Source organism: Pelophylax lessonae (assembly GCF_965119305.1).
Source record: "Pelophylax lessonae genome assembly, chromosome: 5".
NCBI classification, from domain to species: Eukaryota; Metazoa; Chordata; class Amphibia; order Anura; family Ranidae; genus Pelophylax; species Pelophylax lessonae.
The window spans coordinates 389,734,682-389,748,266 of NC_138772.1; the positions used below are offsets into that span (position 1 = coordinate 389,734,682).

General features: G+C 42.0%; 1 protein-coding gene across 1 annotated transcript in view; it reads right to left on the reverse strand.

Moving 5' to 3' along the window:
* Window positions 1-13,585, reverse strand: part of LOC309557016 (A-kinase anchor protein 7-like) — a gene marked incomplete at both ends in the record, with an annotated part of 168,277 nt that overhangs the window by 39,581 nt on the left and 115,111 nt on the right. Inside the window, one exon of the mRNA XM_082259619.1 lies at window positions 13,188-13,300. Within this exon, the coding sequence (XP_082115745.1) occupies window positions 13,188-13,300 (113 nt within the window). The remainder of the gene's footprint in view (window positions 1-13,187; window positions 13,301-13,585) is intronic.

Consider the following 13,585-nt stretch of genomic DNA (forward strand, 5'->3'; position numbering starts at 1 on the left):
ATCATGTTCTCCCCCGATCATCTCGGTTTCATAAACCGATAATGATCCGAGATGAACTGCAATCATCAGGATCGCTGCTCATCTTGGGTTCATAAACGGACACCTTAGCCTGGACATGGTGACAATTTACTTTGCACAGAATGTCAAATCACATGCAAGGAAAATAAAGAAAAGAAAAACTAAATTTTACATGCCCAAAACTGAATAATGGAAGTCAGCTGAGTTTCACCTTATTCACTAAGCTAAGTGGAACTTTCTTGTAAAGTGAACAGCCTAGTTGCCTTTATAAATCAACGCCATCATTGTTGGCTGTAATAATAGGACTGCAGCTTCACATCTTGCATTGACAGACTATTGCAAAGCTGTCCTACAAAGAGCTAAATGCTCAGGGATCTAGAAAGACTGGTTTCTTCCTTTTGAATGAAACATTGTTAAAAGTGATCTTATAGTGAGAGTAAACTCCCATGCATGATTGTTCCCTTTAGGTAAGCCTTATAATAAGGTCTTCCTATACAGTATCTCACAAAAGTGAGTACACCCCTCACATTTTTGTACATTTTTTATTATATATTTTCATATGACAACACTAAAGAAATGACACTTTGCTACAATGTAAAGTAGTGAGTGTATAACGGTGTAAATTTGCTGTCTCCTCAAAATAATTCAACATACAGCCATTAATGTCTAAACTGCTGGCAACAAAAGGGTGTACACCCCTAAGGTAAAGTGTCCAAACTGGGCCCAAAGGGTCAATATTATGTGTGGCCACCATTATTTTACAGCACTGTCTTAACCCGCTTGGGCATGGAGTTCACCAGAGCTTCACAGTTTTTCCACTGGAGTCCTCTTCCATTCCTCCATGATGACTTCACAGAGCTGGTTGATGTTAGAGAGCTTACGCTCCTCCATTTCCCTTTGGGGATGACCCACAGATGCTCAATAGGGTTTAGGTCTGGAGACATGCTTGGCCAGTACATCACCTTTACCCTCAGCTTCTTTAGCAAAGAAGTGGTCATCTTGGAAGTGTGTTTGGGGTCGTCATGTTGGAATACTGCCCTGCGGCCCAGAATCTGAAGGGAGGGGGATCATGCTCGGCCTCAGTATGTCACAGTATACATTGGCATTCATGGTTCCCTCAACGAACTGTAGCTTCCCAGTGCCGGCAGCACTCATGCAGCCCCAGACCATGACACTCCCCCTTCAAGCTTGACAGTAGGCAAGACACACTTGTCTTTGTACTCCTCACCTGGTTGCCACCACATGCACTTGACACCATCTGAACCAACCAACCAACCAAATAAGTTTATCTTGGTCTCATCAGACCACAGGACATGTGCATCATGTTAAGAGGCTTCGTTCTGGGACGGCAGCAATGCAGACCAATTTGATGCAGTGTGCGGCGTATGGTCTGAGCACTGACAGGCTGACCCCCCCCCACCCCTTCAACCTCTGCAGAAATGCTGGCAGCACCCATACTGTCCAAAGACAACCTCTGGATAGGACACTGAGAACGTGCACTCAACCTCTTTGGTCGACCATGGCGAGGACTTTTCTGAGTGTAACCTGTCCTGTTAAACCGCTGTATGGTTTTGGCCACCGTGCTGCAGCTCAGTTTCAGGGTCTTGGCAATCTTCTTATAGCCTAGGCCATTTTTATGTAGAGCAGGCCATCTTTATGTAGAGCAACATATATTTTTTCAGATCCTCAGAGCGTTCTTTGCCGTGAGGTGCCATGTTGAACTTCCAGTGACCAGTATGCGAGAGTGAGATCGATAACACCAGATTTAACACACCTGCTCCCCATTCACACCTGAGACCTTGTAACACTAATGAGTCACATGACACCGGGGAGGGAAAAGGGCTAATTGGGCGCAATTTGGACATTGTCACTTGGGGGTGTACTCAGTTTTGTTGCCATCGGTTTCGACATTAATGGCAGTGTGTGGAGTTATTTTGAGGGGACAGCAAATTTACACTGTTATACCAAGATGTACACTCACTACTTTCCATTGTAGCAAAGTGTAATTTCTTCAGTGTTGTCACATGAAAAGATATGATAAAATATTTACAAAAAATGTGAGGGGTGTACTCACTTTTGTGAGATACTGTAAATATCTCCTAAATGTGTACCGTTTAGGAGATATCTACTGTACAATATATGCAGCCAGTGACGTCACTGGTGCACGTGCTCTGAAGGAATGGCATGCCATGCCGCTCCTTCAGAATCCTGTGCCGTAAACGGCGACTTCAACGCGCTTGTGCTGGAGTGATATCATTGTTGTCCCCGGCCACTCACACATCCGAAGTCTGCAAACTTGGCATGAAGGCTGGGTGAAGACAGAAGCACCTTCAGCAGTGACAGCGCACCGTTGTAAGGCTTTGTTGCATTTTAGCACATTATAACATTGTCTTACAGGTTTTCAAAAGCAAAAACACCCAGCGGTTTATTACCGCTTTAAAGTAACGTCTCAAATTGTAATTTTTTAAAAGCAAATGTGTTATACTTCTTGTTCTATGTAATGATATTGCACAGACCAGCCCTGATTCTCCTCCCCAACTCGGATTCTCGGGTTCCCCAACAGCGCTCCCAGCTCCTCTACCCGGGAGAGTGCTTGCTTAATCCCAACCCATCTGGCTCTGTGTGTCCATAAGACACACAGAGCTTGGCTCAGGCCTGCCCCCCCCCCCACTCCCCACACTGGCTGTGATTGACAGCAGCGAATGGCTCCCACTGCTGTGTCTTAGTAATAAGTAGAGAACCTCTGCTCTCGTGCATATAGCTGGATCGAGATTGGGTTCAGGTAAGGTAAAGGGGGTGCTTGGGAATACATAGAATACATTAAAAGTAAAGCCTTCTTCCTTTAGAAGAATATTACCGAGCAAACCTGGCAGATGTGTTGGAACACTAATGGTGTTCATGCACATTTTAACCTCTCTGGCGGTATTCCCGAGTGTGGCTCGGGGTGGAATTTCAGTGCCATTAGCGGTAACCCCGAGCCACACTCGGGGTACCGCCAGGGAGCATCGCTGGATCCTGGTAGATTTATATATCACAAATGTAGAAGTGGATTTTATCCGATAGTTAAAATGGTTGTAAGGGCTGAAGGTTTTTTACCTTAAAAAAGGGAAGGGGCCCAGAGTCCTAGCAGGGGACCCCAGAAGAGGAGGATCGAGGCTACTCTGTGCAAAACTACTGCACAGAGCAGGTAAGTATGAAATGTTTGCCTTTCAAAAAAAAGAAAAAAAATTCCTTTACAAATGCTTTTAGAAACGATTGTAATTTGTGATCGTAATTTAACGATCACATCTCTGTTTTCACCATGTAATCTCATTCCGATTGATCATAAAATGATCATATTTATAAACAAAGTACCTCAGTGCTACCTCAGTGCTGCTAACTGATGCAAAGCCACTGATAATTTTCTACCCTGGCCAGTCAACTGACTGAATCTGATCAAAAGTGAGAAATTTATCTGAAGGAAAGGTATTGCCATTTGATTGCCATCATAAGGTTTTGTTGACATTGTTATAGGATATCTAGCTTATAATTCGTGATTTCCAGCAATATTGTGTTCACAATATTGTCTCAAAGATTTTTACAGCGTTTATAATATAATACTATGTATTATGCAGTTGTCACATATATCATATCGACATTGACATATTTATTTGCTTTTTAAATCTTTTTATTGAAGCAGTTAAAGAAGTGTATTATGCAGTAGCAATTGTTGCCACTGTATTCGAATTGATTAATTTTGTTGAGCATTGCCAGAGCTTTCTCTGCTTATACAGGTGGAACAATAAAATGTTAGAAAAAAAAAAAAAAATCAGTGTGAAACTTAGCTTGCTGGAATCTCCCGCTTAAAGCAAAAATGTGATAAAAAAAAAGAAAAATCAAATGGCTGTGGCTGGGGAAATAAATTTCAGTAGTGCATGTGTTACACATTAAATAAATGCTGAAACATTATTATAAGGTAATGCGATTACAAAATTTTAATTTACAAGTTGTTATCTAATGTGGTCAACATAAATATTGGAATACAGTAGCATGCAATATAGCCATCTACTTTGAATTGAAATTTTGAAAATGTCAGTGAACACCACAGTGTATTGCAGACATATGTAAAAACATTTTGCTTAAAATACAATTATATTTGATAATTTGTAAACATAAAAAAATGTAAAATAGATTTTAAAGCCAAAAAGCAGCCTGTAAATCAGTGTCTAAATCCAACTTGCGTCACTCGATTTCTATTTTAGAAATAATAATGTTGAATGTCCACTAGATGGCACCACTTTAACTACTAATAACTACTTACTGACTCATCCATAGTCATAACTAGGAAAATGGTGAGCTGATGTGAATGCAAAGACAAAATAAGAAGGTCAAATCGCAAAAGGCATAATACATTCTCTGTAAGCATGTGCTATTTGCTATTTATTATGGTTGAAAACTTTTTTTTTTTTAAGTTGATAAAAGCATTACCACGTATATCAACCAAATTTACTGCCTGCACAATATATTATCAATTTTTGCTCTATTTGCACTGTAATAGACAATTCACTAACAATATCCTACATGTTATTCCCCCTTTAAAATGCAATTAACTTAATTCTGATGATAACAAGGAGTCTCTGTGAGGCGTCATTTAAGTAGTGTAAGAAAAGCAGCCATTTCAGTTAGTGATAAAATGACCCATGAGATAAAAATCATTAAAAACTTTGATAAGTACCAATAAAAAAAAAAAAAAAAATCTACACTAATGCAATGTTTATCTTTACTGACAAATATGTGCTTATTTCAGAATGGACAGCATAGGGGATATTACAAACAATGTTAAAGTGATTGTAAAGTCTTTTTTTTTTTTAAATACCATACATGTTATACTTACCTGCTTTGTGCAGTTGGTTTTTCCCAGAGCAGCCCAGATCCTCTTCTCGGGTTCCTCTTTGCTGCTGCTAACCACTCCCTTCAGTCCAGTGCCCCCCACAGCAGGCAGCTTGCTAAGGGGGCACCCGAGCTGAGCTGCATCTCTGTGTGTCCATTCAGACACGGAGCTAACGTTCGGCCCCGCCCTCTCTCTTCCCTGACAGCTTATAGCCAATGCCGCAGCTGCTGAGTCTCAGCCAATCAGGAGGGAGAGTCCCAGATGGCCGAGGGACTCGTGAACTTCGCTGGACAGAGATAGGGTCCAGGTAAGTATTAGGGGGTGCTACAGTGGCGGCCGGTGTACTGAGGGTGCAGGGGCGCCGCCCCCCCATCCATGCGTCCGGCCCCCTAATCTGCATGCAGGGGCGCCGGACGCATGGAGTTCAATGGGGATTTTTTTTTGGCATCACCTGATTAGAGCCAGAGGCTCTAATAGGGCGATGCAAAGGGTGGACCCGGGGCGCAGAGCAGTGTGTCCTGAGCCCACCCATTGTGTGACAATAGCGAATGAAAATTCACTATTATCACACCGATCCTCCTCCTGGCCAATCAGGAAGCGCGTCCGACACGCGCTTCCTGATTGGCCGCAAGGCAAACCCCATGTCATTGGCCAAAGAGGAGGTGGGAGCGGAAGGACTGGAGGAGACGCGCCGCCGGTCACCGGGACTGAGGAGAAGCCACCCGCCGACGCTACTGCTCCAGGTTAGTAAGGGGGCACGCACGCTGATCTCTGTATTGGGGGCATGTATGCTGGTCACTACATTGGGGGCGCGCACGCTGATTTCTGCATTGGGGGCATGTATGCTGGTCACTACATTGGGGGAATGTATGCTGGTCACTACATTGGGGGCATGCGCGCTGATCTCTGCATTGGGGGCATGCACGCTGATCTCTGCATTGGGGGGCATGCACGCTGATCTCTGCATTGGGGGAATGGTACGCTGGTCACTGCATTGGGGGAATGGTACGCTGGTCACTGCATTGGGGGCATGTATGCTGGTCACTGCATTGGGGGCATGTATGCTGGTCACTGCATTGGGGGCATGTACGCTGATCTCTGCATTGGGGGCATGTACGCTGATCTCTGCATTGGGGGCATGTACGCTGATCTCTGCATTGGGGGCATGTACGCTGATCTCTGCATTGGGGGAATGGTACGCTGGTCACTGCATTGGGGGCATGTATGCTGGTCACTGCATTGGGGGGCATGTATGCTGGTCACTGCATTGGGGGGCATGTACGCTGGTCACTGCATTGGGGGCATGTACGCTGGTCACTGCATTGGGGGCATGTACGCTGGTCACTGCATTGGGGGCATGTACGCTGGTCACTGCATTGGGGGGCATGTATGCTGGTCACTGCATTGGGGGCATGTACGCTGGTCACTGCATTGGGGGCATGTACGCTGGTCACTGCATTGGGGGCATGTACGCTGGTCACTGCATTGGGGGCATGTACGCTGGTCACTGCATTGGGGGGCATGTATGCTGGTCACTGCATTGGGGGCATGTATGCTGGTCACTGCATTGGGGGGCATGTATGCTGGTCACTGCATTGGGGGCATGTACGCTGGTCACTGCATTGGGGGCATGTACGCTGGTCACTGCATTGGGGGAATGGTATGCTGGTCACTGCATTGAAAGGGGCATGTATGCTGGTCACTGCATTGAAAGGGGCATGTATGCTGGTCACTGCTTTGAAGGGGGCACGCACGCTGATATCTGCATTGGGGGCATGTATGCTGGTCACTGCATTGAAGGGGGCACGCACGCTGATCTCTGCATTGGTGGCATGTATGCTGGTCACTGCATTGGGGGCATGTATGCTGGTCTCTGCATTGGGGGAATGGTATGCTGGTCTCTGCATTGGGGGAATGGTATGCTGGTCTCTGCATTGGGGGCATGTACGCTGATCTCTGCATTGAAGGGAGCATGTACGCTGGTCACTGCATTGAAGGGAGCATGTACGCTGGTCACTGCATTGAAAGGGGGCACGCTGGTCTCTCTGGCACACTATACCTTAATTACTGAAGGCCCCTTTCACACTTTTGCGACCTCAAAGTCACGTAATTTTTTACACCGTTTTTTTGCCGCAAAGCAATGCCCATTACATTTTTCTGTTTGCGCCCCCCCCCCAAAAAAAAATTTGAGCACCAGCCGCCACTGGGGTGCTAGAATGCATTTAGATAATAAAAAATAAACCTTCTGCCTTTACAACTCCTTTCAAAAAGGGTCCTCGTGAGCACCAGGTGAAAATTAGCATGTGATGAATTAACATTGCGAAAATAATTCCTATATTTGTACATTTAGTTTTATTATTCTAAGGATAGTAAGCATAAGAAAAATTTTATCACTTTAAAGGGTCTAGGTTGTTTTTTTTTTTTTTTTTTTTCTGCTTGATCAAAAGAAATGCAAGTGTACCCTGGTGCAATTACATGTACAGTAAGGGATTTTAAACTTCTAAATGACCCTTACATTTCCCCCACCCCAATCTAATGTTGTAAGCTACTGCTGCATGAGTCTTCTGGCCAGGTTCTGCTTCTTCCACACATGCACACCAGTCTTCATTCATTCCTACTGAAAGGCTGTCTACTAAGGTTGAAAGATGGATAGCTCTTGCAAAGGAAGCAATGGAGATATCAGTGCTCAAAATGGCCTGGCATGGGTACTTTTGAATCAGCAGCTAGGTAGCGTAGCACCCAATAGGCTGCACAGAGAAGATCTTGCAGGAGTGGGGATTGGTAACTAAGACTTTAGGAGGGATGTTAATTAAAAGGACAACTGTAGTACAAGTACAGTCAGCATTTAATACCACAATTACTGATTATTAATCTGCAGACAGCTTGCTCTATCTCTCCTGTATGCTTGCTATTTGTCTGTAACCACACCTCTGTACTCCACTCCTCCTAGTAAGCAACCCTGATATCCTCCTTTCCAAGGCTGCATACTCCTGATTTCTTGCATCTGTGTCATCCAAAACATTTTCATTATCCTTAGACAGGTAAGCATGTTTCCTCTAACCACTTGCCGACCGCTGCAAGTACATATACTGCGGCGGTCAGCCCCGGCCAGGCAAAGTGACGTACCGGTACGTCACTAGCCTGTCACTCGCTTGTGAGCCAATAGCCATGTCCAATCACAGTTAGAAACACGCCCCTATGACACACTTAACCCCTCCCTCTCCAATACAGTTAACTCCTTCCCTGCCAGTGTCATTTTTACAGTAACAGTGCATATGTATAGCACTGATTACTGCAGTAATGTCACTGGTAACCCCAAAAGTGTCAAAAATGTCAGTCAAGGGTCCGATCTGTCCGTCGCAGTCCCGCAAAAAAAAAAAAAAAAAAATCGCAGATTGCCGCCATTACCCGTTAAAAAAACAACAAAAATGACAAAAATCTTTCCCTTTGTTAGTAAACACGATAACTTTTGCGCAAACCAATCAAAATACGATTTGTGATTTTTTTGTACCAAACATATGTAGCATAAAACAAATTGGCCGAAAATGTTAAAATTTTCATTTTTACATTTTTTTGGGGAATTTCATATAAAAAAAATGTGAAAAATATTGTTATTTTTGCAAAATTGACGCTCTTTTTTTGTTTATAGCGCATGATCAAAAAATCTCACAGGTGATCAAATACCACCAAAAGAAAGCTCTGTTTGTGGGAAAAAAAGGACGTCAAATTCGTTTAGGTACAGCGTCGCACGACCGCGCAATTGTCCGTTAAAGTCACGCAGTGCTGAATCGCAAAATACCCCCTGGTCAGGAAGGGGGTAAAATCTTCCGGGGCTTAAGTGGCTAGGACCTAAAAATGTCCTGCTAATACAGTATAATATTAACCTTTCATTTTCAAGGCAGGTTGCAATTAATCAGGCTGTCAAGTGACATATTGATTAAGGATGATCGAACTTTTGAAAAGTTCGGTTCGACCAGAACACCCGAATTTTCCAAAAGTTCGGTTCGGATTTCAGAACCCCATTGAAATCAATGGGACCCGAAACTTCGGTAATCAAAAAACACCATTTTGAAGCCCTAAAACCCAATAAATGCCCCTAAAAAGGGCCTAGGGTTCTGGGTCATGCCCCATTAACTAATAATCACACAAAAAAAGTTCTTAAAAATAGTCATTTTTGATAAAAAAGCCAATTATTGAAAAAATTAAAAAAAAAAAAGATTTTTTTATTTTTACTTTGGATTTAGTATCTGGGGGGTCTAAACGGTGTGCATGTGAAGTTTCAGCTCTGTAGCATGTCCAGAACCATGAAAAAAAAAAGATAATTTTTCAGTAGAACAGGGATGTGGGTCGGGACCCTCCTTTAACTTTAACACCTATATGATCTTTTTTTCTGGTTCTGGACATGCTACAGAGCTGTAACTTCACAGGTACACATTTTAGACCCCCCAGACACAAAATCACACAAAAAAAAAAGTTCTTAAAAATTGTAATTTTTGATACAAAAGCCAATTATTGAAAAAATTAAAAAAAAAAAAAAAAAAAAAAAAAAAAAAAAGATTTTTTGATTTTTACTTTGGATTTCAGATCTGGGGGGTCTAAAAAGTGTACATGTGAAGTTTCAGCTCTGTAGCATGTCCAGAACCAGAAAAAAAAGATTGTTTGTATTAGAAAACTTTCTGACAGGGGGTTTGCTTCGCTGCTGTAACACCTTGCCGGTTTAATAGAAGGCATTTTTTTGGGATCTTTGCAGTCAGGAAAAACATCTGAACTTGTGTATAGTGGTACTGTGCACAAGTTCAGATGTTTTGCCTGCCTCCAAAACCCCCCAAAAAATGCCAGCAAAAACACACCTGGGCATTTCTTTTTGAAGCTAGCGTTTTTTTTTGGCATTTTTTTGGGTTCTTTTGAGGCAGGCAAAACATCTGAACATGTGTATAGGGGGTATATATAGACATATATGTCTGAATATATACCCCTAGACATATATAGGTGTGATAGTAGCAGAAATATATTACTGTAAATGATTTCATTAGCGCAAGCATTTATTTCTGCTACTATCACACCTATATATGTCTAGGGGTATATATTCAGACATATATGTCTATATATACCCCCTATACACATGTTCAGATGTTTTGCCTGCCTCCAAAACCCCCCAAAAAATGCCAGCAAAAACACACCTGGGCATTTTTTTTTTTGACGCTAGCGTTTTTTTGGCATTTTTTTGGGTTCTTTTGAGGCAGGCAAAACATCTGAACATGTGTATAGGGGGTATATATAGACATATATGTCTGAATATATACCCCTAGGCATATATAGGTGTGATAGTAGCAGAAATATATTCCTGTAAATGATTTTATTAGAGCAAGCATTTATTTCTGCTACTATCACACCTATACATGTCTAGGGGTATATATTCAGACATATAGGTCTATATATACCCCCTATACACATGTTCAGATGTCATGTCTGACATCAAACATGTCCTCAAAAAAGCACTGACAGTGGCAGCCCCTGCAGCATAAAAAATGCTTGGCTGGTGAGAAGCCATATTCCAGTTACGAAGCTATTCAGAGAAATGATCATTTCTCTATAGCGGTCACCCTGCTATGGAAGGGTTTTGTCACCCTGCCATAGCAGTCACTGCCAGTTAACCCTACACTACACTACGGTCCCCTTACACTTAACACTTTCCCTACAGAAACTCAATTTTTGAAGCTAACTTAAGTGTAAAGGAGCACTCTAACTACACTAGATATCCCTTTCCTCACACTAATAAATGCTAAATGACACTTTTAAAGTAAAATTAACAGAACTGCTTCCATTCTCTTCCATGTCCAGTATAACAATGCTAGGAATATGGCGGGGGCGATCTTATATACTGGGGGGCGTATTCACTAATGATTGGTCTAGGGACCCCCTAGTCACTCCAATCACATTCCTAGCATTCTCCTGCCCCCTCAATTGGCTTTTGCTAATGGTTCTGGTCCAATCACGGGCTTTTAAAGCCCATTTCCTGAAGCATTGCATTTTGGGCGGTTCTGGTTGCCGAATTCCGAACTTTTTGGGCAAAAAGTTCTAAATTCGGCCGAACCTCGAACACCCAATGTTCGGGTTTGAACCGATGGTGGACCCGAACCGGTCGATCATCCCTAATATTGATAGGACTTACAAGTTATAAAATATGCGGAAAAAAAAAAAAAAGACGAATTTCAAAATGGATCAACCGGACAGTAATGAAGTATTAACCTATACCAACCACAACATAATTCTTTGCATGACAAGGTACCCACTGGCTGCCCTAAAACACTGCGGTGTCCAAAATAATACAGCTTTATATTTGCTAAAATAAAAAAAATGACATGATGCCTTCTAAAACACCATGACCACATATAGATTGTATTCAGTGGACAATTTGTTATGTACACCTATCTAGTACCCATAAAAGGGTGCATATAATCAGCCATAATTCTAGGGTATACCTTGGAACCCAAATGATGATCACATTGTAAAACAGTATTAAAATGTAAAAAAAAAAAAAAAAAAAAAAAACACACCCCCTACGTTGTTCCATTACTAACATCGGCGTCAACAGTAGACACAAGACATGATCGCTATATTCATGCTGTGTACAGACATATCAAGATTTGGCAGATCACACATTTGTTTTGGAAACTTTCTATCCTGGTTGTTTTATGTGCACTGTTCATAGCTATAGGGAGTGGAACTAGGCACGGTCTCCTGCTGCTGCTGTTCAGGGACACTTCTTAGCACACCACTGTTTTAAAGATTGGTTGCTTGCATAGTTATGGACTTCCTTCTGTCTCAATTCTGTGGGTGGGTCCCAAGCTACTCCAATTAAATCGATCCCTAAATCTTGGGCCCCGCCGATAAACAGGACTTCCTCTGTACACAGTCACCGCTCGAGCCCTCCCAGACCTGTCTGTTTGCCATACATGTGCATTGAAGGCAGTTTGAGACTTTTACACTTCACTCTATCCCCCTGATCCAAATCCAAAACAAGCCCCAAATGCCTGGAACATGCACTTCACGCAGGGCCCTGCAGGTCCACCATGGTTCAGTTTATGGCCCTTTAGAAATTCAATCGAACACTCAGAGCCCATGAGACGTTCACTTAGAACAAGTTCTGCAAGGGGGTTCTCTCTCACTTCCAGGAGGACAACCCCTTCCCCAAACCACCACCAGCATCTAGACTGATCAGTTTTCTACAAGTTACCTAAAAATGCTTTATTCCTAAAGTATTGACTGTGCATTATTACATAAAAAAAATTACACTCTTATGTTTCGTATTGATTAAAAGTCTAGCATATAAGAGTTTACCTTGCCATTCAGAACCACTCCCTAGAAGAGGCGGCCCCATGCATTTCACTATACTTCCATAGGACGATGCTACTTCTCTGTTGTCTTCCTATTTGATGATTCCCAATAAAATGTTGGGACAACTTAGTCCCCAATAAGTTTCTGCCACCCTGTAGAAGTGGCACAGCACCATCTCCAGGTAAGCGAACAAACTGCAGAAAAAACACCTTCCTACAAGTCTGCCCATTTTTATGAAATACTCATTAAAAATGTGTTTTTTCCGACAGAACTGAAATTCACTGGAGTCTTTTAATTTTTGATAGTGTTCCATGTAAATACTGGAGACTGTAGTGTATGAAAATTCTAAGAAAAAAAAACAGTTTCTCAAAATCTGCAACCACAATTACACTTTTCATTTTTTACAATTACACCAACAAATACACTATGATCAAATTAATTTTAAAGTTTAGAAGAACTGAAACTCCTAGCTCTGTCTGCATGTTTTATGTAAAAAAAAATAATATTATAGGTTTTTCCTTTAATAAAATCCAGGCAGAGGACAGCCATTTAAGACACCCACCACCCTCATTGTGCCTGAAAGGACAATGGAAATCCATTAAACGCCAATCCCACTGTTTGCACATATAAAAGTACTTTCCATTGAAAACTACCAAGCACAGCCCAATACAGGTGGGAACCAGATAGCCTGTTCAGTATCCATCTATAACTGCCGTAAACCACATACATCTACTTCAGAGCAGAGCTGCATGTATACCTGCACCATGACCAATACAGTTGCTGACCACATTTGTTATATGTAGTGCCCAATGAAGAGGACTGAAGTTCTATGGACTCAAGTGCATTTTGTGTGTCTGTTATTTTATTACGAGTACAATATATAACAAACTATAAAATGGTACAAAATGTAAACTGTTGCATTTTTTTTTAGTTTGACTCCTACAGAAAGAAAAATCCTTACCTTTCTCCGTAAAAATGGAGCCTTTGTGAGCTTCAAAAATGTTAAGTGTGGGTTAAAATCTTTGCTTCCAGTAATATCCACATCCATATGCATGAAACTTTCTGTCACCACTTCTGTTGGAAAAATGCAGTAGACCATTCAAAATTCAGTGGTATTTTAAAGCTAGCAGTGTGTAAGCGTGTGCATGCATTTTACAGAATATAGTAGCCCAGAGATATACTAAATGCATCCTAAGTCCAGGAAACTAAATGCATCCTAAGTCCAGGAAACTATTTGTCTTTGGACACTCTTCAATTTCCTCATACCTCCTCTAATTTTTGTTAGATAAACAAGTATCTGCCATGTTTTCCTATTTTCTATCGTTCACAGGAATAAACATATTTGCTTAACCAAGTTTG